Here is a 27,039-nt window from a genome sequence, read left to right on the forward strand (position 1 = left end):
TCCCATCTGCTCTTTCTTTTTTTTAATTTTTTTAATTTTTATTTTATTTATTTTTTTGACAGGCAGAGTGGACAGTGAGAGAGAGAGACTGAGAGAAAGGTCTTCCTTTGCCGTTGGTTCACCCTCCAATGGCCGCTGTGGCTAGCACACTGTGGCTGGCGTACCACGCTGATCTGATGGCAGGAGCCAGGTGCTTCTCCTGGTCTCCCATGCGGGTGCAGGGCCCAAGCACTTGGGCCATCCTCCACAGCACTCCCGGGCCACAGCAGAGAGCTGGCCTGGAGGAGGGGCAACAGGGACAGAATCTGGCGCCCCAACCAGGACTAGAACCCCGGGTGCCGGCACCGCAAGGCGGAGGATTAGCCTATTGAGCTGGTGCGCCGGCTCCCATCTGCTCTTTCACTCCCCAAATGCTGTGATGACAGAAGTTGGGAGTTCAACCTGGTTCTCCCACGAGGGTGGCAGGGACCCAACTACTGCAACCATCACTGTGGTCACTAGGACGTGCATTAGCAGAGAGCTGGAATTGGGAGCAGAGCTGGTACTCCAACCTAGGCATTCCAGTATGGAATATGGGCATCCCATGCAGCACTGAAACATCTAGGCCAAACACCCACTGCTGTAGCCAATGTTTGAGAACCAGGCCTTCAAAGAAAAAACACAAAATCTGTGAACAGAAAGATCTGCTGTGTTTGGAAGGTAGTGTCCCAGCATTTTTTTTATTGCCAGACATGTTGATCACAAAATAGGTGGGCAGATAAATATGAAAAGCCACGTGTGCATGTCAGGTGGTTGTGAACACTTATACACACATGAGATGACACACGTGTGCATGTGCACATCCCCAGTCTTCCTTGGGCTGGCCAGATGTATACAGCAGCACACCTCTGGGATGTTGGTTTCCAAAGACAAGGGTGTTTTTTTTTTTTTTTAAAGAAATTGGAAAGCTACATTTGGCAGCAGAAATTACCATTCTAACAATGGACCAAATATCACAGAAAATTTTGAGAGAGACACATTGACCATGCAGGTGCTTCTCATTTTTCTTATGGACAACTGTAACCCGTGAAGAAGCCAATGCACAGAAGTGGTGACCATAATCTCACAGCCCCCGGCAGCGTTCTCTCCGTCTTCTCTGTACTCCTTCCCGTCTGCGTGGATGCATTCATGATCTCAACATTAACTGTGCGCAGCACCCCCAAACCCCTTTGAGCAGTTGAGTAGACATTTTTCTAGTCTTACATAAAAGGCTTTGAAAAATTATAACAGTTAATGTTGCAGTTTTCACCCAGGTTATCACTCCTTAGCCGATTCAATACAGGTCTGGAGGGGTATTTCACTTTTTGTTGTTGCCATTGTAATCGATACTGCCCAACTGCCATGTTTTAAGTTTTATTTATTTATTTAATTTGAGGGGCCAGCGCTGTGGGGCAGCAGGTTAAGCTGCAACCTGCGATGCTGGTATCTCACGTGGGCACTTCTTAGAGTCCCAGCAGCTCTGCTTTTGATTGCCTCCTTACTAATGTGCCTGGGAAAGCAGTGGAAATTGGCCCAACTACTTAGTTCCCTGCACCCACGTGGGAGACAAGGATGGAGTTTCAAACCCAACCCCAACCATTTTAGCCATGAACCAGCAGATGTAAGATCTCTCTCTCTCTCTCTCTCTCTCTCTCTCTCTCTCTCTCTCTCTGACTCATTCTCCATGTAACCCTGCCTTTCAAACAAATAAATAAATTTAAAAATAATAATGTATTTAAAAGTTAGATGCACAGAGCGGTATCTTCTACCTAATGATTGACTCCCCAAATGCCCACATCCAGGGCTGGACCAGCCTGAAGCCAGGAGCCAGGAACTCAGTTCAAGTCTCCCAGAGGGATGACAGGGACTCAAGTACTTAAGCCATCATCCACGGCCTCCCAGGGTGCACATATGCAGGAAGCTGGGATCAGAAATGGAACCAGGACTTGAACCCAGGCCCTCCAGTATGGGATACAGATAGCCTAAGCACTGTCCTAACCACTGCACCGTATGTTCACCCAATTTGCCATGTTTTATTCCATTGTGTATAGCATATTTGTCAGACACTCCTTGGTGACTATAAAAATGTTGTTATTGCTCTCTGTTTCTTCAAGTAATTCTCAGATCAGCTGGGTATTCCCTGAGTTGTGGTTGTGGAGGGAGAAGTCTAGAGGAAAGGTTATTGACACTCTTTGCTTATTACAAGAGATACTATTCTGTCTGATTTACCAAGCATCCCTGTCTTCTAAAATGTTCTGTCTGCTAACTACAGTAAGGAAATTATGTTAAATGTGAAAACATGTGCTGACAAGTACTGGGAGTACATGGAGAATGTTCATCATTTGTTCTTACATGGAAGCACACATAGATTCTTCTTAAAAATTCAAGTCACCTCACACAACTAAACAACATCATGGAAGTGCTACTTCTACTAGCCAGAATTTTTAAAACCCGGTTACTTCCAGATCCTTGATTTCTTCCAAGTGGCCAAGAAATTTGGATTTAGAATTTCTATTTTCTCTTTTCAAGAACCACAACACATTGTCTCACACCTTTGGATGATGCCCACTAACTATCTCATTGTTCTCACAGGTGTTTCAAAAACTGTCAAGCAAGGTTCTCATTCTACATAAAGCAAAGCTACCACAGACACTAACCCCCCAAGCCATAACCCTGGACACAATATTTTTCTCACGGAATAGACCTGGGCTTCCAGTTGCCTTGCCGTGTCTGTGTGCATATCACAAGTCCAACATACCCAACACTAAATTCATCATCTTACGTCCAGAATCTGTTCTCACCCCCCGCATCATATGTTTGTGTAAAATGCACAACTTCCCCACTTGCTGCAGCTAGACCTCTGGGAACCAACCTGTTCTGTTCTTTCCCCCTCTGAACATTCAAACCACCTCTAAGACCCATGAAGTCAGCAGAACACCTTTATCTGAGTTCTGAGTTTAACAGGATCTCTTCAAAGAAAGGCCTTGGACATGCTCTTTTCAGCACTTTATTGGGAATCACTTGTGCACATCAATGACATCAAAGTAAAAGTATCATTTTCACACAACAATATCCTCATGTCTGTGCTGTCTTCTCACATAATTTAATAAATGACTGTCAGGATGCTCCTGATTTTTGAGATCAAAGAGCTTGGGTGGCCCAGAAGTATCTCTACATAAATATAAATCATAGCATCTAAAAGAAACATCATTGTTGTGAGGTGGTTCCAACAGTCCTGGGAACATCTATTAAAAGGCAGGGACCTGGGCTTGGCTGTAGTGCTGGTGGGACAGAGAGAGGGACATACACGGAGCTAATTAAAGCAGGAGGGACCGGGGGCACAGGGACAGAGCCCTTCTAGTGTAGAGCACTGTAGGGCATAGGGTCTGCAGATCCTGAGTGCTGGGCAGGGAACTCAGCCGCTCTGCATTTTCCAGCATCACCTGAATGTCAAAGTTAACAGACACGTGAGACTCCAGCGCAGGAAGAAGCCCATCACCCCAACTCCCTTGACATTGCCCCAGAAATGGCAGAGCCCTCCCCCAGATTGCATAGGGGTAGAGATTCTAAGATTCTTCGAGGTTCTACTCATCTCCCTCCCCCTGCCATTCTCAGTTCCCTGCCAAAGGAGAAAAATCTGAGGAATGATCTCAAAGAAAATAACTGTGACCCAATGTTCTGCGGTTCCCTTGGAATGAGGACAGGGTGCCCTTTGCTTGTTTGACCTCGGGTGGGGGGCACTGGCCAAGCCTGCTCTACCTCCCATGTCTCCCTCGCCACCTTGAAGGCCACCGTTAGCATTTAGGTTCTTTGGTTCTTCCAAGCATTTCCGCAGTCGGCGTAAGGCTCGTATCCCTGCAATGGCTTTGCTGCTTGTCAAGTCTTCACCTCCACTAAGTCATTTGTTTCTTACAACCCTACGAGGTAGGCAGGGCAGGGACCATGATCCCCACCTGAAAGACGAGGAACCTGGAACTCAGAGAGTGAGGTCCCTCAGCCAGGTTCACACAGCGGCCCAGGGGCAAAACCAACACTGGAACTTAAGTCCCAGTCCCCAGGGCCCTCCCACTGCCTTTCAGAGGACAAGAGAGGCTTTCGGAGGGGACTCCTGTCCTCATGCCCCACCTGGCCCTCACAGGGCGGGTTCTCACACAGCTCCATTGAGGATGGGATGAGTCCGCATGCGATAGATGATGACCGCGGTGGCGGGGCACAGCAACAAGGAGGTCATGATGACAATGGTGGCCAGGATGATGAGGACAATGACCCAGATGTCCAGGATGTGCTTGGGGAGCACGACTTCCACAGGGACTTGGCTGACAGCTTCCATGCTGCTTTGCTCTGCAAGAGACAGGAAAGGAAGTCACCGTGGTGTGCCCTCTCGCTGCCTCCGTAGTTGGAGGGGAACCTCCAGGAGGCAGAGGCTGGGCCATTCACTGGATGTGCGAGCTTCACTGTTCTCTGATCAGTAATGACAACGGCCTCATTTACTCAGGGCCTTCTACCGCCAGGTCTGTGCCAGGCACTTTGTATCTGTTTCTTGTGTAAGAGTAATTATTTATTTGAAAGTCAAAATTACGGGGGAGGGGGAGGAAGTGGGGGGGGAGGAAGAGGGAGAGAAGGAGGGTGAGACACAGAGAGATGGATCTTCCATCCACTGGTTCACCCCCTAGATGGCCACAATAGCCTGGGCTGGGCCAGGCTGAAGCCAGGAGCTTCATCCAGGTATCGACCCATGTGGGTGCAGGGGCCCAAGTATTTGGGCCACCTTCCGTTGCTCTTCCTGGGTCATTAGCACAGAGCTGGATTGGAAGTGAAGCAGCCAGGACTCAACAGGTGCCCAGATGGGATGCCGGCATCACAGGCTGCAGCTTTACCTGCTACACCACAGCACTGGCCCTGGTTTATGTCTATTAACTCATCCAGTCTCACCTTAAGCACCAAACCTGCCAGACTGGGACTATAATTTCTGTCCATTTTTTATTTCTTGGTCTTTATCTTCAATTACACCCATTTTACAGATGATGACTCTACAGCCTTAAAAATATAGATGTCATTAACTTGACCAAGGAAGTGAACTCAGATGGCAGGGAATACAGAGCCTCCATGCTTAGCTATTAAACTGCTATCCTATGCCTTAAACTTAGGAGTAAGGAAAATAAACTACCATCCTACCAGTCTGTTCTCTCACCCAAAAGTGGGAAGTTGGCTGTTCCGGTGTTCTCTCCTGGTAAGAGGACACCATCCTTTCTGGGGGAAGGGCACTCATCTGAGGACAGGTTTGGAGACGTACCTAGGCTTGGCTGTTACAGATCTCCATGACCACATTCAGGACAGCCAAGTGACACCCAAGTCCTCCCCAGAGGTTCAGGCAGAAGCTTGGTGGGAAGTTGACTCCTTCGCTGGGATTGCTAAATTGGAAGGACAGGAGCCTGGACAGAATGGGCCTGAGGGCTTCTTGCCTGCCGTGGAGAAACTGCCCAGGAGAAAGGGCGACAGATGGAGCTTTGATGACTGACTTTGGGCACCTGATCCCAGCCAAGCCGGTGCCACCTGCAACCCTGGACATCCCAGAAACATAAGCCAACAGTTCTCTGGTTTTGCTTAAGACAGTATCCGTTTGGTGTCTCTCCCTGGCAGCTAAAAGAACTCAAATGAATAAAGATGTAACTCAGTTGTCCCCAAACATTTTTCATTTCACAGCATCCTTAAGTCTTGGTAATTTTTCCACAGCACCCCAGGCCAAAAGAAGTCCCTAAGAGTTTTGTTTATTAAGAAGTTAGGTTCAAACCACCTGGAAGCATGTTCGAACAGCTTAGTGGCTATTTGAGGACAAACAACTTGGTAGATGAAAAATAATACACAAAAGTTGAAAGAAAAAATGTTATTTCATTCCTAACCAGTTACTTACCAAGAGTACACGTGCACCTCCTAGGCAATGCACAGCTTTTCAAACGTAGGTATGTGCCATTGCCACTTTTTATTCCACATTAATGTTTACACTGTTCATGCCATGTGACAGCCGCCACCAAAAACTCAACTTCGTAAGACATAACATCACCAGAAGGAATGTAGTGGTATTAATGCCAAACTGTAAGCTATCTTGAGCTAGGAGTTTGAGCTGGGAGACACCCAGTACCTCTATTTCTGTCAAGAATCTTGAAGGGTGCTACTGCACCCCTTAGCCCCTGTGAGTGCACCGTGGCTCCCTAAAGCTTCCCAGGGCACAGATGTGATACAATCCCATCCCAGAAGGCACAGGCTGGCACCAACACCGTCCTGCGGTTTCTTTCAAATCTCAGATTTGTAGTTCGGTGATGCCAGGTCCCAGACAAAATTCCAAATTCTAGTCCTATTTTCTCCTCTTAGCTAATCACTACCTTTTCCTCTCTAATGCCTGTGATGCCATGCCACTGTGGCCACCCTCAGTAAGATATTGATCACTATACCCAAAGTAGAGACCCCCAGATAAACACACAAGCCTGTTTGTGCATCATCTGTTATAGCAACTGACCCACGAAAACCATCAGCAAACAGTAAAATAAAGTAGGTTGTATCCATATAATGGGACATCACGCAATGACTTTCACGTATTCACCCATTCAATTCATAAATATATAGTGCTTACTACACATTAAGAATTGTTCCAAGTATACTGTTAATATTAACTCATTTAATTAATAAAGCATTGTGGAGAAAAGAATAGATGTTTCCCCCAAAATTAAAAAATATAGCTACTGTATGATTCAGCAATCCCACATCTGGGAATACAGTCAAAGGATTTGAAATCAATATATTGAAGAGATTGATGGACTCCCATGTTTATTTCAATTTAGTCACAATAGCCAACTTATGGAATCATCATGAATGGATAAAGAAAATGTGAGATATGGGGCCGGCGCTGTGGCATAGCAGGGAAACTCCAATGTAGAGTGGGATCTCGGGCCCAACTCATGGCAGATGTGTGGGTGCCCCAACCCCCTAGAATGCACCCAACATGGCCACGCACGGTGCCCCGTGCTGTAGTCTGTCATCCACAGTGAGCTCTCCGTTTCCAAGGGCATTAACGCAGCTTGAATACATAAGATAGCTCTGGTTGTTAATAACACATAAACGTGTGAGCATCGCGCCTCTCACATCTCTTCCTGCAGGCGCTAGACTTGCTTCTGTTTGAAGTCGGGTTCTGTCTTGGAATTTTTATTTCATAGGAGCCCTCGGCAGAAAACCACCACTTGCCAGTTATCTATTAACAAAAACCTTTGATTTGTAGATTTAAAAAGATTAACCCTCCAAATTGTCTTCCTAACTGCCTTGACATTTTGAGTTGTTCTGTTAATTTTCGTTTGCCTTTTTTGTTTGTGTGTGGGGGAGGGTTTGCTTATTTTTAAAAGAAGTTTATTTTGGTGCCATAAAAGTTTGAAATCTTTTTCATAATAAATATTTTCAACGAACTTTTTAAAGAACTCTTGTACATGAAAAAATATTTTCAGAGTGCATTCCTATGAATGTCACCCTTGGGGAGCTGGCCTAGGGAGAGAGGTGTTTGTTCTTCATTCTTCATGCTTCTAACCAATAGAATTTTCTAAATATCAGCACACACTACAGCAGTCTCCCCTTATCCACAGCTTTGCTTTCTGAGGTTCCGCTACCTGTGGTTAACAAGAGGAGGGTGAGCACAGGATGGAAAGGCCCCATGCACAGAGCTTTCATAACGGCATGTTCTCATCATTTGAGTTACTGCTGCTAAGCTCTTACTGTGCCTGGTTTATGAATTCAGCTTTGTCATAGTCTGTATATTAGGGAAAAAAGCAGTAGGTACAGGGTTTTGTAGCATCTTCAGTTCTAGGCACCCACTAGGGGTCCTCGGAAGCATCCCCGATGGAGGGGAAGGAGAACTGCACTCATTTTCTTATGACGACTGGGCTGAAGGGAACATGGGATTGGGCCGATTTTCTTTACAATTCTTTGTTTAAAAGAGATAAAGACAGCCGGCACCCCGGCTCAATAGGCTAATCCTCCACCTGCGGCGCTGGCACACCGGGTTCTAGTCCCAGTCGGGGCACCGGATTCTGTCCCGGTTGCCCCTCTTCCAGGCCAGCTCTCTGCTGTGGCCCGGGAGTGCAGTGGAGGATAGCCCAAGTGCTTGGGCCCTGCACCCGCATGGGAGACCAGGATAAGCACCTGGCTCCAGCCTTCAGATCAGCACGGTGCACTGGCCGCAGTGCGGCGGCCATTGGAGGGTGAACCCACGGCAAAGGAAGACCTTTTTCTCTGTCTCTTCTCTCACTGTCCACTCTGCCTGTCAAAAAAAAAAAAAAAAGAGAGAGAGAGAGAGAGATAAAGACAGGAGCTGGCATTGTGGCATGTGGATGAAGTGGGCCCCTGCCACACCAGCATCTCACATGAGTGTGGGTTCCTGTCCAGGCTGCTCCACTTCCAATCCAGCTCCCTGCTAGAGCACCTGAGGAAGCAGTGCAAGGTGGCCCAAGTTCTTAGGCCCCTGCCAGCCATGTAGGAGACCAGGATGGAGTTCCACGTTCCTGGCTTCAGCCTGGCCCAGCCTTGGCTGTTGGGGCAATTTGAAGAGTAAACCAGAAGATGGAAGATTCATTCTCTCTCTCTCTCTCTCCCCTCTCTCCCTTCCTCCCTCCCTCCCTCCCTCCCTCCTCTTCTTCTCTCTGTAACTCTGCCTTTCAAATAAATAAATAAATAGATAAATCTTTAAAACAAGAGAGACAGAGCCGGCATTGTGGCATAGCAGGAAAGCCTCAACTTGCATTGCTGGCATCTCATGTGGGTGCCAGTTCAAGTCCCAGCTGCCGCACTTCTGATCCAGCTCCCTGCTAATGTGCCTGGGAAAGCAGAAGAAAACGACCCAAATTCTTGGATCCCTGTCACCTAGATGAGAGACACGGCAGAAAGTCCAGGCTTTGGACCAGCCCAGCTCTGGCTATTGCAGCCATTTAGGGAGTGAACCAATAGATGGGAGATATCTCTCTCTGTCTTTCCCTCTCGCTCTCTGTAAACTCTGCTTTTCAAATAAATAAAATGAATCTTTTTTTAAAAAAAAGAGAAATATATGTACACATAATCTTTATTTTTTTTAATCTTTGAGAAACAGAGTGGGGGGAGGGAGAGAGAGAGAAATAAGAGACACAGAGAGAGAGAGAGTAGAGAGAGCACTCCCAACCACTAGTTCACACAAGGCTGGGCCAAGGCCCAAGCCAGGAGCCAGGATATACAGGTGGCAGGGACCCAACCTCTTGAGCCATCACCACTGCCTCCCAGGGTGTGCATTAACAGGAAGCTGGAATCAGAAGCAAAATCAGAGGCCAACGCTGTGGCGCTGTGGTGTAGCACATAAAGCCACCACCTGCAGTACCAGCATCCCATATGGGCGCCGGTTTGAGACCCACTGCTCCACTTCCAATCCAGCTCTCTGCTATGGCCTGGGAAAGCAGTAGAAGATGGCCCAAGGTCTACCCACGTGGGAGACCCGGAAGAAGCTCCTGGCTCCTGGCTTCGGATCAGCACAGCTCCGGCCATTGTGGCCATCTAGGGAGTGAACCAGCAGATAGAAGACCTCTCTCTCTCTCTCTCTCTCTCTCTCTCTGCCTCTCCTCTTTCTGTGTAACTGTGACTTTCAAGTAAAATAAATCTTTAAAAAAAAAAAAAAAGCAAAATCAGCACTGGAACCCAGGCAACATGGCAGGCATGTTAACCAATAGGTTAAACATCCCCTGCCCCTCAAAAATAATTTCTAAATCAAATAAAATTAAGGTAAGAGACTAGGTCAGTGGTCACAGCAGAGGAGAAGCACTTCACACAGCATAAACAACACTGATTTCCAGTCCCCACCCAGACTTGGTGAATCAGCCAAGAGGGGGCCTTTGGTCCTGAATGCCCAGGTGACTTGAACACGCAGCCAGGTTTTGGGAACCCCTAGTCCCCGCAATCTCTAAGCTCTCCAAGGCCCTTTCTAGCATCAGGACTGGAGAACTGCTACCTGGGAGCTCAGGTGGCAGACTGGTCAATCTGACCAGTTCCAGGTGAAGTGGGTGCCTCGCCAAGGCTCCTTGGGGCTGCAGCACTCTCAGGCTGGGGCCTGCCAGGGCGGGAGAGGCACCAGCTGGCCCTGACGCTGCCGTAGAAATGCAGTCACTTTCTCCAAGGTCTGAGACACGGCAGCATGAGTCACAGGAGACACAAGCACTTACAGGGGCTCAGGGGCGGGGGAAATCATTCCTTGTGGTCTACTGATGACATCAACAGCCAGTCTGCCCTAGGCCAAAGGAACCCCACAAAAGCCCTTTCCAGTAAACCCATTAACATCAAACTGTCTCTGGGACTCCATGCCAGGAATACATAATCTCCCTGGCCGACTTTCATAAGCAAAATCTGTCATGTACAGGACCTAGGCTTCTGGCTCATCCACAGCCAGCAGTCACGAACGTGAAAGCTAGACCCAGACCCATTTCTTTCTTCAGTGTTTTGTCATTTTCATCGTAGAGATCTTTGACATCTCGGTTAAAGCTATTCCAAGGTATTCAATTCTTTTTAAGCTGTTGTGAATGAGACTGATCTTGAAAGTTCTTTCTCAGCAATGAATTGTCTGTGTATACAAAAGCTATTGATTAGTCTGTGTTGACTTTATATCCTGCCGCTTTACCAGACTCTTTTATGAGTTCCATTAGTCTCTCAGTGGAGTCTTGTGGATCCCCTATATATAGAAACACATCATCTCAAGTAGGAACAGTTTGATTTCCTCCTTCCCAATGTGTATCCCTTTGATTTCTTTTTCTTGCCTAATGGCTCTGGCTAAAACTTTCAGGACTATATTGAATGGCAATGGTGACAGTGGGCATCCTTGTCTGGTACTGGATCTCAGTGGGAATGCTTCCAACTTTTGCTCATTTAATAGGACACTGGCCATGGGTCTGTCATAAATTGCCTTGATTGTGTTAAGGAATGTTTTTTCTATACCCAATTTGCTTAAAGTTTTGATCATGAAAGGGTGTTATATTTTATCAGATGCTTTCTCTGCAGCTATTGAGATAACCATATGGTTTCTGTTCTTCAATTTGTTAATGTGATGTATCGCATTGATTGATTTGTGAATGTTGAACCATCCCTGCATACCAGGGATAAATCCCACTTGGTTCGGGTGAATGATCTTTCTGATACGTTATTGGATTTGATTAGCTAATATTTAGTTTAGGATTTCTGCATCTATGTTCATCAGGGATATTGGTCTATAGTTCTCCTTCTCTGTTGTATTTTTTCTGGCTTAGGAATTAAGGTGATTCAGGCTTCAGAGAAGGATTTGGGGAGGGTTCCCCCCTTTTCGATGTTGAATAGCTTGAGAAGAATTGGAGTTAGTTCTCTAAATATCTGGTGGAATTCAGCAGTGAAGTCATCTGGTCCTGGACTTTTCTTTGTTGGGGGGGGGGGGAGTGAGGGAGTCTTTATTACTGGATAGCCCATAGGCTAGGCCAATAAAGCAAGTCTCAGCAAATTAAAAAAAATCAAAATTATACCATGCATCTGCCCCAACCACAGTGGAGTGAAGCTGAAAATCAACAACTCATAGAGCATATGCAAACACATGAACTGCACAACGTGCTCCTAAATGAACAGTGGATCATAGAAGAAATCAAAAGAAAAATTCAAACATTCCTGGAAATAAACGAAGATGACATTACATCATATCAAAGCCACCGCCTACAGTGCCAGCATCACATATGGGCTCCAGTTTGAGTTCTGCCTGCTCCACTCCCAATCCAGCTCTCTGCTATGGCCTGGGAAAGCAGTAGAAGATGGCCCAAGTGCTTGGGCCCTTGGAAGAAGCTCCTGGCTCCTGGCTTCAGATCAGCCCAGCTCCAGCTGTTGCAGCCATCTAGGGAGTGAACCAGCAGATGGAAGACCCATCTCTCTCTCTTTCTCTGCCTCTGCCTCTCTGTAACTCTGCCTTTCAAATAAATAAATAAATCTTTTTTAAAAAACCACATATGAGATACAGCAAAAGCAGTGTTAAGTAGAAAGTTTATAACAATCAGTGCCTACATGAAGAAACTGAAAATGACCTGGCAGAACAACAATAAAGCAAACCTAAAATCAGTAGGAGTAAAGAAATAATTAAAACTAAAGAAGAAATAAAATTGAAACAATACAAAAGCTAAGTATTGGTTTTTTGAAAAAATAACCAAAATTGATACACCTAACCAAAAAAAAAAAAAAAAAGTGGAGAAGACCCAAATCAATAAAATTAATAAAATTAGAGATGAAAAGAGGAATGTAACAGATACCACAGAAATAAAAGGAATCATCAGGAGTTACTACAAAGAGCTGTATGCCAACAAACTGGGAAACGTATAAGAAATGGGTAGATTCCTAACACACGAGCTACCAAAATTGAGTCATGAAGACACAGAAACCTAAACAGACCAATAACCAAGATGGAAATTAAATCAGAAATAAAGACCCAGTCCTATTTCACAGATGGCAAAACTGAGGCCCTGTGATCTTCCCCTACCTTCACTCCTACCGCCTTCCAAAATAATCATTCCAAAACGTAAATCTGATCATTTCACTGTCCCTAACTAGAACAAGGGGCCGGTGCCAGCAAAGCTGCCATCCGAAATGGGCACCAGTTCAAATTCACTTCCCTGCTAATGTGCCTGGGAAAGCAGCAGAAAATGGCCCAAGTCCCTGGGCCCCTGCACCCATGTAGGAGACCCAGATGGAGTTCCTGGCTCCTGGCTCCAGCATGGCCCAGTCCTTGCTGTTGTGGCCATTTGGGGAGTGAATCAGCAGATGGAAGATCTCTCTCCCTCTCCCTCTCTCTGCAACTCTGCCTTTCAAATAAATCTTTTAAAAAATAATAAAAGAGCCAGAATGGTGGCATATTGGACTAAGCTGCCACCTGTGACACTGGCATCCCATATGCTCTACTTCCTTTTTTCTTTTCTTTCTTATTTTTCTAATATTTACTTATTGGAAAGACAGCAATACCGAGAAAGTGAAAAAGAGATCTTCCATCTGTTGGTTCACTCTCCAAATGGCTACAACAGAGTAGTCGGGACTTGAACCAACATCCATATAGGATGCTAGCACTGCAGGCAGGTGGAGGTTTAACCCTCTACACCACAGTGCCAACCCCTACTCCACTTCCAACCCAGCTCCCTGCTAATGTGCCTGGGAAAGCGGCGGAGGATGGCCCAAGTGCTTGGGCCCCTGCACCCACATAGACCTGGAAGAAGCTCCTGGCTCCTTGCTTTGGCCTGGCCCAGCCCTAGCTGTTGCAGCAACTTGGAAGAGTGAACTAGCAGATGGAAGAGCCCTCTCCCTCCCTATCTCTGTAACTCTGCCTTTCAAATAAATAAATAAAGCTTTAAAACAGAAAAAGAAAACAGACCCAGGAGAAACATAAATCAAACTTGTCCTGTGTCCTACACCATTTCCATATTAATCTTTCACAAATGGCCCGCGCTGTGGCTCACTTGGCTAATCCTCCGCCTGTGGCGCCAGCACCCTGGGTTCCAGTCCCGGTCAGGGCGCCGGATTCTGTCCCGGTTGCCCCTCTTCCAGGCCAGCTGTCTGCTATGGCCCAGGAAGGCAGTGGAGGATGGCCCAAGTGCTTGGGCCCTGCACCCGCATGGGAGACCAGGAGAAGCACCTGGCTCCTGGCTTCGGATCGGCGCAGCACGCCGGCCGCAATGCGCCGGCCAGAGTGGCCACTTGGTGAGTGACGGCCACTTGGGGAGTGAACCAACGGAAAAAGGAAGACCTTTCTCTCTCTCTCTCTCTCTCTCTCTCACTGTCTAACTCTGACTGTCAAGAAAAAAAAAATCTTTCACAAATGAAAGAGTTTCCGACCACAAAAACAGACTAAAGCAAAGCCACTCTGGTAGAAGTGCAGAGTCTGGGGAGAGGGGCCTGCAGTCCCTCCAACTCAGCAGGGCTGGACAAATATCCTTGCAAACCCTAAGCACCCATCCCCTGCACACATGCAATTCAAGCTGAACACAGCACGAAGCCAGAGAACACAAAGTTCACATGGTGTGAAAGTAGAGCAGTTTGTCCTTCTAACTAGAAACAAATCTGAGAAAATAACTTGGCAGCTGCTGTTGTTGTCGGGCGTCCTTGCTGGGTGCGGGCGTCCTCGCTGGGTGCGGCCTGCTGAGTCCATGGTAGGGCTCGGCTGTGCAGCCTCCCCTGGATTCCGTGGGCTCCGGGGAACAGTCATCCACAGCTGTGATGTCTTCCGAAGGCCCTGCCAGGGTGCCGTGGCCGGCCACAGAGGTGGCCAGAGGTGGAGCTCTACCTCCCTGTTCTGTACTCCTCAGTCCTACATCTTTACCTCTCCCCATTACCAAAGGAAAATTTTATCCCCAAAATAAGAACTGAGCAAATCATACGTTTGGCATCTTTAATTGCTGGCTGGAAAATTTCGCTTGAGAAGAAGCAGGACGGCAAGCTTCTGTGAGCTGACTTCTGTTTGACCCCCGTTTGGCATCCGGGTGCACTGGCTCCTTATAAGTGCATACACCCTGTTTCTTGGAACACTCAATTAATAGTCGTAGAGCCATTTGCTTCTCAGATATATGGCTTGTTATTTCTGATTAATGGTTCAAATTGGAATATGACTCAGACCATTAGTGTCACAAATTTAAGCCCATCACTGATAAGAATACCACATTTTTATGACCATGGGAAGTAAAACAGCAGTCAGGCCTGAAAGCCTGTCATTGTGAACAGGTGGAACTTATCTGCTGTTTACCCCGTTCATGAGGAATGGACTCTGACACAGGTGCAAGGAACATTTGCCTAAGAAGCTGCATTCACGCCACCCTGGGTTCTGCAGCAGAGAAGCCTGCGGCCCCATCCATGCCATCCCATCCCATCAGAGGCCCTCCTGTGTCCAGGGCCTGTCACTGCCCCGCCTCAGTCCACAGGGGCCAACCAATGCAGCTCAATGAGTGGAAAAGCCAGTAACCCCAAAATGACTATTTTATATCCACTAACAAGACTGAGTGTAAAGAATGTAGTTTTCTCCAAACGAGGAAAAAAATTGGACTCTACTTGATCCAACTTAAGCACTAAAAGGGATGACCCACGTGCTAGGCAGGGAGCCCCAAATTTCACTTCTGGAACCATCTTTCTTTCTTTCTTTCTTTCTTTTTTTTTTATTTTTGACAGGCAGAGTGGACAGTAGAGGGAGACAGAGAGAAAGGTCTTCCTTTTTTGCTGTTGGTTCACCCTCCAACGGCCGCCGCGGTGGGCGCGCTGCGGCTGGCGCACCGCGCTGTTCCAATGGCAGGAGCCAGGTGCTTATCTGGTCTCCCATGGGGTGCAGGGCCCAAGAACTTGGGCCATCCTCCACTGCACTCCCTGGCCACAGCAGAGAGCTGGCCTGGAAGAGGGGCAACTGGGACAGGATCGGTGCCCCGACTGGAACTAGAACCCGGTGTGCTGGCACCGCAAGGCGGAGGATTAGCCTGTTAAGCCACGGCGCCAGCCTGGAACCATCTTTCTTAAGCAACTCAAAATCCTTTGGCAAAAGAATGCATGATTGTTCCAGCCAATCCTATCACGTAGCACATTTTCTAGCTATAAGAAAAAAATCCTATATAAATTTCATAAATTAAAATTCCCACAAGTTGGCAGGATTTTTTTTTTAAGATTAGTTTTATTTATTTGAATGGCAGAGCTACACAGAGAGAGAGAGAGAAAGATACCTTCCATCTGCTGGTTCACTCCCCCGTGAACCAGGTGGGGCTGGGCCAGGCCAAAGTCAGTACCCCAGAACTCCATCCAGGTCTTCCACGTGGGTGGTGGAGGCCCAGGTACTTGGATCATCTGCTGCTGCCTTCCCAGGTGCATCGGCAGGGAGCTGGATCAGAAGTGGGGCAACCGGGACTTGCAGTATTGCTCAGTTGGGTTGCAAGTGTTGCAAGCAGTTGTCCAACTCACTGTGCCACAACAATGGCCCCAAGTTGGTGGTTTTAGAAAAACTGAGTTCCAGGCAACAAGCGTGAGCTTATATTCACCTTCCAACCCCAAGACTCCCTAGCAAGCAGCATGCTCCTCTAGGGCGATGTTGTTCTTATTTGTGGGTGAGTTCCCCCAAACACACACTATGCCTAGGATGTTGATCCCTTCGTCCCTGTCTCAAGGACTTGCTATACGCAAGACACTCTCTTAAGAAGTACCGTGAGTTGTTCACCACACCTCTTTTATTCCCAGAAACCACCCCCGACTTCCTCAAACACAGGATCATGCAAGCTAGCATTTGCTTGCAACAAATATGCTTGCAAACTATATGTGTTTAAATTGATAAAAATATTTTATTTGAGTCACTACACAGATCTGTGTTGTCCATCTTGGTTAAACAAACATAAGTACTGTCTTGGCCTGGTCCTAACCCCTCGCCATAAACTCGTGTGGGATGATACTGTGGACACCACAGCTGACAGAGGTTAACCAATCAGTGATCCTAAGGCTCAGTGAAGACAAACTGGGGCGTCTTGACCCTGGACTCACCACTGCACCCACTTTAGCTACCTCCGAGAGTCCACGCTGACCCCGTTGCATATAAGCAAGGAGTTTCCCAGCATCTTGGCTCTCTTCTAGATCCACGTCCGATCTTCCTATTTTTGACCAAAGGCCATTCCAGACTTAGAGAAGAGGAGATATATAATCTACAAAGATCAGGACTTCTTGGGACAGGCATTTGGTAAACCAGTTAAGTCTCTGCATAGGATGCCCATGTCCCATTGGAGCACCTGGTTTGAGTCCCGGCTCCTCCACTTCTGATCCAGCTTCCTGCTTAATGCACTCCCTGGGAGGCAGCAGGTGATGCTTCAAGTCCTTGGGTCCCTGAACACCCACACAGGAGACCCAGACTTAGTTCCCAGCTCCTGGCTTTTACCTGGCCCAGTGCTGGCTATTGTGGACTTTTGGAGAATGAACCAGCTAATAGAAGATATCTCCTCTATCTCTGTTTGTCCTCCCTCTGTCACTTTGCCTTTCAACATCTTTTAAAAAATATATGGGAGCTGGGAACAAAGTGCTGGCCACTTTCTTTACAGTGCCGTCTTGCTATGTGATCGCTAGTGGGGTTTCTGGAGGCACAGAGCCTAACCAACTTCACAAAAGGTGAGGCAGGTGCCGGCGCCGTGGCTTAACAGGCTAATCCTCCGCCTTGTGGCGCCGGCACACTGGGTTCTAGTCCCGGTTGGGGCGCCGGATTCTATCCCGGTTGCCTCTCTTCCAGGCCAGCTCTCTGCTATGGCCTGGGAAGGCAGTGGAGGATGGCCCAAGTCCTTGGGCCCTGCACCCGCATGGGAGACAAGGAGAAGCACCTGGCTCCTGCCTTCGGATCAGTGCGATGCACCAGCCGCAGCGGCCATTGGAGGGTGAACCAATGGCAAAAAGGAAGACCTTTCTCTCTGTCTCTCTCTCTCTCTATCTACTCTGCCTGTCAAAAAAAAAAGGTGAGGCAGCTGTTTTGCCGGAATCCAACACACACACAGAGGCATAGATGCACACACACACAAGAAGCACCTAGTCAGAACCACTGATATATACCGTTCCACTTTTGTGCTTCAACCCTTTGGCCTAAGGCCCAAACTGCGTGAACCTTGCCAGTTCTGCAAGTGGGTGAGAACATCAGAGGAGCAAGAAGAAACACTAGATTCCTACTGGTAGTGGGGGATTCCGCATGCGCACTGGGGCTGGGGAGGAATGGCACAGGGATCGGCCTCCAGCTCTGCCCCAGCATTGATTTCACCCAGCGCAGCTCCCTCCTGCTTCTCCCATTCAGAACACAAAGTGCTCTACCCGAGGGTACAGGTACTGGCAGACACCTTGGAATTCTCTAGTCAACAAAGATCCTAGATGCTGGTAGGGCCCTGGGAATCCATCCATGTGGAGGGAACATTTGGAAACAACAGGGAATGTGGAAAAATACTTTCCTTTACGCTCACACTACAGAGCAATGCTAAAAACCCAGACTCTAGGAGTGGGTGTTTAGCATAGCGGTTAAGAGGCCACTTGGGATGCCCAAATTCCATATTAGAGTGCCTGGGTTCGTGTGTGTGTGTGTGTGTGTGTCCCGCCCCCGTCTGCTCCAATTCCATCTCCCTGGGAGGCAGCAGGTGATAGCTCACTACTTGAGTCCCTGCCACCCACATGGAAGACCCAGTTTGAGTTCCCAGCCTGGCCCAGCCCCAGCTGTTGGGGAGCGAACTAGCAGATGTGAGATCTCCATCTGCCTCTTTCTATTCTGTCTCTCTTTCAAAACAAAAACAGAGAAAATGACCAGACTCTTTGGGGCCATTCTGTTTGGATTTAAATGTGATCCCTTTCTGGCTGAGCTACCTTGAAAAAGTGGCTTTAGCTTCCTCATGCTTCCATGTACTCCACTGAAAACAGAACCAAAAATGGGAAATAGTGTCTGCCTTACAGAGTTGGGAGAATGACCCGGGACAAGGACACAAGTGCTTGATGTTGTCTGACGCAGAGTAAGCATCTATAAACATTCATTCTTGTTATGATTAAAGCGCCCTAGAGGCCAGCACTGTGGCACAGTGGGTTAAGACACCACCTGCAGCACCCGCGTTCCATAGGACACCAGTTCAAGTCCTGGCTACTCCACTTCCAATCCAGCTCCTGCTAATGTGCCTAGGAAAGCAGCAGAAGATGTGCCAGGTGCTTGTGCCCCTGCACCCAAGTGGGAAACCTTGATGGAGTTCCAGGCTCCTGGCTTCAGCCTGGTCCAGCCTCAGCTGTTACAGACATTTGGGAAATAAACCAGCAGATAGAAGATCTCTCTCGGTCTCTCCTTTTCTCCCTGTAACTCTGCCTTACAAATAAATAAATAAAATCTTAAAAAAAAAAAAAAAGGCATGCCTGTAGGCATCCCAGACTTGGGCCAAGTCTGTGCTTTACCAACAAAGATGGTAAATGGTTCATCCATAGTCATGATTTTTTTAAAATCAACCAGCAAAGTGATTGGTTACACTGACCTATCCCTGCAGCCCAAGTCTGAAACTGGTATAATTAACAACCCAGTCTAATTCAATAAACATGTATGCACTATGATTAACACTTGGGATTAAGAGAGAGAGAGAGAGAGAGAGAGAGAGAGAGAGAGAACAGGATCTGCACTTGAAGCGCTCACCATCTTCTTGAAGAAAAAGACATTAATTGCAATCGCTGCATGCAGTACCAAGCAGAGAAGGCTGAACCACAAGCGCACACCACTTGCTGTTGGAGAAGAAGAAAGAAGTGGAAAGAGCCCGACTCTGAAGCCAAGGATCTGGATGAATGATTTGAAAACCGCTAAACCTCAGCCTCTGCATCGGTAGATCAGGGGTACTGAACCTATTACACTGCAGCATCTCCCTGTGAGGATAAAGGGGGAACCTGAGTAAAGCACCCTGGAACACAACAGATGCCCGGAAAAAGAGCCATGCTCATTGCACTGTTTCTGCCTGAGCACAACGGAAGACTTCACCAAAAAGAGGGCTTTGATACGGGCTTAGACAGAACAGGCATTCCAACGGGAGAAGGGAGGGCAAAGACGAGATGAGCAGAACGGACGTCAGCCACGGAGCCCCGGAGCGACGAGTTACATGGCTGGCGAGCTGGGAACACCTGTCGTCCCGGTACAGGGGAATAGCGATGACTCCTGATAGTAATGACTTCACTGGGGTGCTGTGGGGGTTACATGAGCTAAGGCACATGGAGCAATTAGGGCAGTGCCTGGTAAACACTAAGAGCCTCACAGAATTTAAACCGAGAGGCCAGCGTTGTGGCTCAGCGGGTTAAGCGGGTGTTTCGGCACCCCAGATCAGAGTGCCAGTTCAAGTGTCAGCTCCTCCACGTTCCTGATCCAGCTTCCTGCTAATGCCTTGGCTCTCTGCCACGCATGTGACACACCTGGCTGAAGTTCCCAGCTCCTGGCTTCAGCCTGGCCCAGGCCCGGTTATTGTGCTATTATGGCCATTTGGGAAGCTGATGGAAGATCTCTCTCCGTCCCTCTCTGTCATGCCTTCAAGTAAATAAACCTTTAAACAAAATAAAAGGCACGTAGATTGTGAAAGAAGTTTATAAAAAGGTCATGGGGCTGGCACTGCAGCATAGCGGGTGAGACCATCCAATATGGGTGCCGGTTCAAGTCCCAGCTGCTCCACTTCTGTATCGTTCCAATTTTAGTATATGTGCTGCCGAAGCAAGCACACTGCTCCACTTCTGATCCAGCTCCCTGCTAATGGCCTGGGCAAAGCAGAGGAGGATGGTCCAAGGATCTGGGTCCCTGCCACCCACATGGGAGGCCCGGAAGAAGCTCCTGGCTTCATCCTGGTCCAGCCGTGGATTGCAGCCATCTGGGGAGTGAACCAGTGAATGGAAGACCTCTCTACCTGTCTCTCCCCTTTGCTCTGCCTTTCAAAATTAAAAAAAAAAAAAAAAATGAGTTCAGAGGCCCTGCCCTCAGTTAGAGTGCTGTGACTGCTCGGCTGCTCCGTGACTGATCTGGGTCCAACAGAGGAAACCGCAGCGTTAAGTTTCGTGCGCAAATAGCCTCTGACAGTCCGCTCTAGGCTTTGACCCTCCCCCGGAAATCACACACCCTCCCCGTGGAGCCGAAGCTAACAGTGAACTTTTGAGAGATTGCCAATAGTTATCCAACTGGTTTCACCACCAAAGAGTTCACAGAGGAGGAAGGCAATAAAAGCAATGACTTCCTGCTGGCAGTCCAAGCTTAATTATCCCAAAGTGGGAGAAAAGGCAGCTAGAGGTAGGTGGCTCCCTGCAGGCGTGGCCTGAGCCGGGCACTGCCGGAACTCTGGAGCTCTGAGCAGGCAGGGCTGTAGCCGTTTCCTTTCCACCTGGCAAGGACCAGTGGGGAGGCAGCTAGGACCAGCTGTGAGTCACCGGTGCTGAGGGCGTCTGAAGATGCGTGACTCTTGAAGCAGCTTGCAAAATGTGAACAAGGCTGACAGTACCCAGGGGACAGGGTTCATGGGCTTGTCAGCATCCCCAACTTTACAGGATGCACCCATCCCCGCCACCAGCCCCCGCCACGGCGCCAGCTTCAGAGGGAGCTGCTGAGATGGTCAATGAACAACAGAGCATTTAGGACACAAAGAAGGCAAACCAAGTGCCGAGAAGGGGCCCCACCAGCCCTACCTAATGACCTGTGTCCCAAGGGCTGACTCCACCTGCAGGCCTTCTCAAATGCTAATAATGCTTACGGTGGGCCCTCTGGCCACTCTGTCAACGTCCAAGACCTCAAATCGAACATTACCTTTCCGGAAAGCTTTCCCAGACCCAGGCTGCTAACCCACCACTCTCAGCTGACAGCCGAATTAGTCTCACATCTTCTTTTATTTTCTTCATACTCTTCAGGATCTAAAATTAACTTCTTTGCTGCTCGTTGATTTGTTTTGATTGGCTTTTATTCCTAGCAGGCTAAACGCACGTTCCTTTGCCAGCACGAGCAGAACAGATGCCACGTGCCTTGATTATTGCTATACCCTCAGCACCTATTACCAGGGCCTGGCACATTATTAGTGCCAATAAATGTAACATACAAGAAGACTGGCCATTTCAAGCTGGAGTCTAACTCTTGGAACTTAGCCAAAGAAGTCCAGATCAGAATCCCTGCAGAAGTACCAATAACCCTAAAAGTCAAAAACCAATCTCCAAAATAAAATGACATCCCCCAGCTTTATCATGTTCTGGGTTCTCTGTACATCCAGGAAGATTTACAGGGCCTCTTCTCTCCTGTCCCACCCCACACACACCAGGCAGAGGAAGACTGGCCCTTTCAGAATGAAGTTCTCCAAGGGTCCCTCTTACCCACCTGCCTAAGCTGGGGAGCTCAGACGCAAGTTTCGACCCCCTGTGTTCAAGAGTTGGGCACTGAAGTGGGAATGTAGGATGGGGCTGGGGTTGCCCAAGTTGCAAACCTTTCTTTCTCTGCTCTTAGAAGAGGATAAGGGAGGCAGATAAAAGGGGAGGTGTATTCCCCATGCTAAGTCTGATATGAGATGGCTACCCCAGCTTCACTCCTACTCTTGGAGAGAACACTCTTCCCAATTACACAAAAGTTACCCTCAAACATTTGCATATTGACTTAACATTTAAGACACCTGCATCCCAAAGTGGAGTACCTGGGTTCAATGTCCAGCTCTGGCTCCTGAATTCAGCTTCCTGCCAATGCACACCTTAAAAGGCAGCCGCAAGTAACAGCTCACGTAGCTGGATTTCTGCTCCCCATGTGGGAAACCTAGATTGAATTACTTGCTGCTGGCTTTGACCCAGCCCAGTTCCAGCAACTCTGGGCATTTGGAGAGTAAACCAGAGGATGGACAGAATGAATCTCTTTCTCTCTCTCTCTCTCTCTCTCTCTCTCTCTCTCTCTCTCTCTCTCCCATCTTAAATAAATAAAATAAATTTAAAATAACATTTTAATTGAAAACAAAAATATTTCCCATCCCAGCACAAGTCATTTCACCAGGGACCTTTGTTCCAAAGAAGAGCCCAAAAGAAGGAACAGACAGGGCACACAGACGATCAAAAATGAGAAGTCAGTCAAAGCCCTTTCTCCAATGACCCGAGGTCCCTGTGGGGCACTCTATTCTCATGTCACATCAACGGCCAGGCCAAGGCTTGTTCTCGGCTTGAGTTTGTATCTGCTCCTCTGTGGCTGGAAAAGTGGAAAAACACCAAGCTGTTTCAAAGAGATCGGTAAAGCAGCCTGAGCTTTTAAGACTGCACGTCGCACACAGCCCAGCCAAACCCAGCATCTTAGGATGCAGCAGAAACCCTGCCGAAGAGGAAGCCCAGGCCAAATCCATAGCATCCTGTTTAAGCCACTGCCATGCATTGGGTGCATCATGGTCTCTTGCGCTGGGCTGACAAAGCAGATGCTCCAAGACAGGGACTGTCAGGGGGATCTGGGACAGAGCTGCAGGAGCCACTGGACTGACACCAACTGCCCGGCTCACGGTGGATCCTTAACAACCCACTTTCCCAAAGAGGGCCTCCCGTGGCTAGCAGGCAGAAGTGTGTGCCCCAAAGATGTCCATGCGCTGGGCCCCAGAACTGACTGACAAGGGAAGCGTGACGCAGAGAGAGCCATGAGACCGGGACTTTGCAGCGGGGGCTCAGGATCGGGATCTGAGGTGAGGAGATGATGCTAAGTTACGCAGGTGGACCCAGCCTAACCTCACGAGCCCTCCAGAAAGCAGAGACGGCAGCAGCGCGGGTCACAGAGACGCGACGTGAGGACTGGATCTTACAGCTGCTGGTTGGAAGATGGAGAAAGGGACTGAGAGCCAGGGAATGCAGAGGCCTGCAGCAGCGGGGAATGGCCCTCAGTGCACAGCCAGCACCTCTGGTCCTACAGCCATGAGAAGTGCATTGCACCAGCAACTCAATTAGGCAGTACACGGATTCTCCACCAGAGCTTCCAGAAACATGTCCGTTGATACCTTGACTTCATTCCCATGAGACCCATTCTACACTTCCGTCTACAATATAATAATAATTTTAAAAAGTAAAGCCATTAAATCTGTGGTAAGTTGTTAGAGCAACATTAGAAAATGAATTCGCTGTTTGATCCTGAGTAAGTCACTCTTTCTTGCTGGGCTTCCGCTCACTTCATGGCAAAGGATGGACAAGGTGATCGCTGAGGACTTGACCAGCTCTCAAGAATGAGTGCCGGGGCCAGCACTGTGGTGTCCCGGCTAAGCTGCCGGCTGCAACACTGGCATCCCAAATGGGCGCCGGTTCCAATCCTGGCTGCTCGACTTCTGATCCAGCTCCCTGCTAATGTGCTAGCGAAATCAGTAAAATGAGGATGCTCTATCCATACACAGCTAAGCAATTTACAGTGCAGTCGGCCCTCTGTCTCTGTGACTTCTCATCTCAGATTCAACAAACCTTGGATTGCAAATATTGCTAAAAATTCCTGAACATGCACAGACTTTTTTCTTGTTATTCTCGTAAAATACAGTAGAATAACTATTTACATAGCAACTACATTCTATTATAAGTACTCTGGAGATGATCTCAAGGATATTCAAACATTTGTAGACTTGAGCATCCCCAGATTTTCCTATCCATGGAGGGTCCATGGGTACTGAGGATAAGGGCACACAGTGAGTCTGCCTTGCTGTTGTTTACTGTGGCCAGCAATCCCAACTCTGCTCTGTTCCCTTTCCTGGCTTATTGGTGGATGTGCTCCCTTCCCTGGGGTGTGGGGGAGGTCACTGTATGTTTCCTAGTGAGTTATAAGGGTATCAGGGTCTCTAGTGAGCTGCTAGGTCAGCAGCTATCAAAGCCCCATTTACCTTCTCCCAAGTAAACTAGAGGCAAGAGCTGAAGCCTGGGTCCCCCTATTCCAACGGGGTACAGAGGACAGGCAGTTCAACCGGCAGCTGTGCCGCCTGCTTCCGGGGTGCTCCTCACTGTGGCCCTCGGTTTCCTCCCCTGTGAGACAAAGGCAGTGACAAGCCCTCTCGAATGAGACTGTCGTAAGGACTAAGCGAGTTCATGCCTGTAAAACACTTAGAACGATGCCCGCCTCCTACTGAGCACCGCGTGTAACTGGTGTTACAGCATTCAGCACACCTGGCCACTGCAGGGTGTGGCAGTGCCAACACTGACTCGTCTACGCCGTGGGTGGGAGCAGGTGTGTCTGTCTTTGACACCACTGCCAGCAGTGGCCATGTGAGCCCAGCCAAGATGAAGACTTTCTTTCCTTGGAGCTATGGCCCTTCTTGTGTATGTTTGAGTCCATAGACAAGAGCTAGAGCACATTTTTTAAAAAGTAATTAAAAAAAAAGGAAATAAAAGAAGGATCAGCTTATGGCCAGGAAAGCAACTGAGGTCATGACCCATGCTCTGCCACTTCTTGGACCTGAGGGTCCGGCATTTGTCATCTCTCTCATTACAGCTCAGTGGTTCAGCTGCACCACACGGGGACAATCCCAAGACCTTCTGAGCAGCTAGGAGGTCAGCATGTGGGACACTTGATGAGCATGACTTGTGAGCCCCATGGCATGAGTCATAGCCCTCAGGGTGGCTGGAAACAGGAGGTCTCGGATGCAGAAACGCTGCCTGGCTTTTTCCGTTCTCACTGCAGGAGTACATCATGTCCTGCCGCACAGCTGGGCTGTCTTACGAATGTCCAGCGGGTTGGCGAGTGCCCTGCCTAACCCGAAAGAGCATGCCGTGGCTACTCCCAAACAAACATGCACCTGTCCCCTCCCCTGTCCTCACACTGCAGAGGCCCAGGGCCTCAGTCAAGGTAATTCAAAGCTGTGGCCGGCGTTGCGGCAGAGTAGGTTAAGCCGAGGCCTGCCACACCAACATCCCAGGGCTACTTGGAGTCCTGGCTGCTCTGCTTCCAGCTTAGGTCCCCGCTAATGTGCCTAAGAAGGCAGCAGAAGATGGGCTAAATACTTGGACCCTTGCCTTCCACTTAGGAGACCCAGATGGAGTGCTAGGCCCCTGGCTTTGGCATAGCCCAGCCCTGGCCTTTGCAGTCATTTGGGGAATGAACTGGCAGGTGGAAGATCTCTTTCTCTGTTTCTCCTTCTCTGTGTGTCACTTTGCCTTTCAAATACATAAATCTTAAAAAAAAAAAAAAAGTAACTCAGAGGATCTTCCCAATCCCATCTGGCAGTCACTATCCTGGTGCCCACTGCCCTGGTACCAGAGACCCAGGGCAGCACGTGTAAGCCTTAGACAGTCACTGTCTGAAGAGGGACGCCAGTCACCCCCAGGTGCCAGCCAGCAGGAATAGGCGCCGGACTGGCTGCTGTATCAGAGTAAGAGCCCGGACGCTGGCACAGATGTTTTGTTTGACACAGGAGCATGTATTGAGCACCGACTATTTGCCAGGCGCTAGCAGTCCCTAGCTGGGAGAAATGGGAGGGCAGGCGGGGAGTCTACCTGCCACAACTACATCCCAGGTAAAGGGGAGGTGGCCGGAGGAAGGACCAAGATAGCTTTCCCACTCCCTCTCTCGTCTGTCTTCCGTGCAAACGATGGTTTCCCCATTTCACAGATGGAGAAATAAGGCTGGCAGAGGACAGGGAAGTAGCTGCGACGGCAGCAGGGCTAGAACCCATCGGGTCGGGACTCCCACACTCCCAGCAGAGAATCGCTGCTCTGGGCGGTGCAGATCCGAGCCCTCCAGTACTCGGGCCAGGAGCCGGGCCTGGAGGGCCGAGGGCGGCAGAGCGGCTCGAGGAGGGGGCACGCTTCCTGGGAAGGCAGGGCAGGAAATCCGGGGAGGAAGCCGTCCCCTGGTGGGGCTCTGGCATCCACGGAGGCCCAAGACCGTGAGCAGAAGGTGGCGGCGACTCGAGCTGGGAGCGGGGAGAAAGGGGAAGCGGGGCGGGGGAGCAATGAGCAAGTGAGGAAGGCGAGAAGGGAGGCGGGAGAGAGCACCGCAGGGGCGGCCAGAGGACCCCGGGCAGGGGGCAGCACGAGCTTCGGCTCGCGAGTTCGCAGGGCTCTGTGGAGTTGAGCCCCGCAGACGCCGCCGGTGGCCCCACTCACCGCGATCCGCTGAGCTGCTGTCAACACCGCGACCGGGTCGCCGCCGGATCGCGGAAAGTTCCTGGCACAGGACTGGTGGGCGCTCCTCCAGGTCCCGGGACCGCTGGAGATCCTTCAGCCGGAAGCGACCCCGACCCGCCCCAGGAACCCGGGGCCCCTCAGCACCCGGACACACGGGAACGCGCAGGAGCGGCCGGGACGCGTGGCTCGGCACCCGCGCGCGGCGCGCGGCGGCTCAGGAATGCACGGCCGCCGGGGCGCGCCCCCGGAAAACCCCGGCCCCTGGCCCGGGCAAGCTCACTCGGCTCCTCCCCCTGTTTGCCCGGCGGGTCGCGAGCGGGAAAGCCCCCTGCGCGGGGACCTAGGCACCGGGAATTCGCGTTAAGTTCGCGCCTGACCGCACACTAGCCCTGGACAGGTCGCTTTGCTTCTCCGGGC

The 27,039-nt window shown here is 49.3% G+C and overlaps 1 protein-coding gene across 3 annotated transcripts in view; it reads right to left on the reverse strand.

Moving 5' to 3' along the window:
- Positions 1-26,812, reverse strand: part of SMIM3 (small integral membrane protein 3) — a 34,463-nt gene extending 7,651 nt beyond the window's left edge. The window contains exons 1-3 of one of the 3 annotated variants that reach the window (XM_062188829.1): positions 26,602-26,685; positions 4,144-4,359; positions 2,984-3,461 (exon numbers count right to left, since the gene is read on the reverse strand). In XM_062188829.1, the coding sequence (XP_062044813.1) occupies positions 4,166-4,348 (183 nt within the window). In that variant the 5' untranslated portion in view covers positions 4,349-4,359; positions 26,602-26,685 and the 3' untranslated portion in view covers positions 2,984-3,461; positions 4,144-4,165. Of the gene's footprint in view, positions 1-2,983; positions 4,360-26,601 lie in introns of those variants that run through there. The other 2 variants (XM_062188830.1, XM_062188831.1) reach the window with 2 other exon arrangements.
- Positions 26,813-27,039: the final 227 nt, after the last annotated feature.

Source organism: Lepus europaeus, chromosome 4 (assembly GCF_033115175.1).
Source record: "Lepus europaeus isolate LE1 chromosome 4, mLepTim1.pri, whole genome shotgun sequence".
In the NCBI taxonomy this organism is placed as follows: domain Eukaryota; kingdom Metazoa; phylum Chordata; class Mammalia; order Lagomorpha; family Leporidae; genus Lepus; species Lepus europaeus.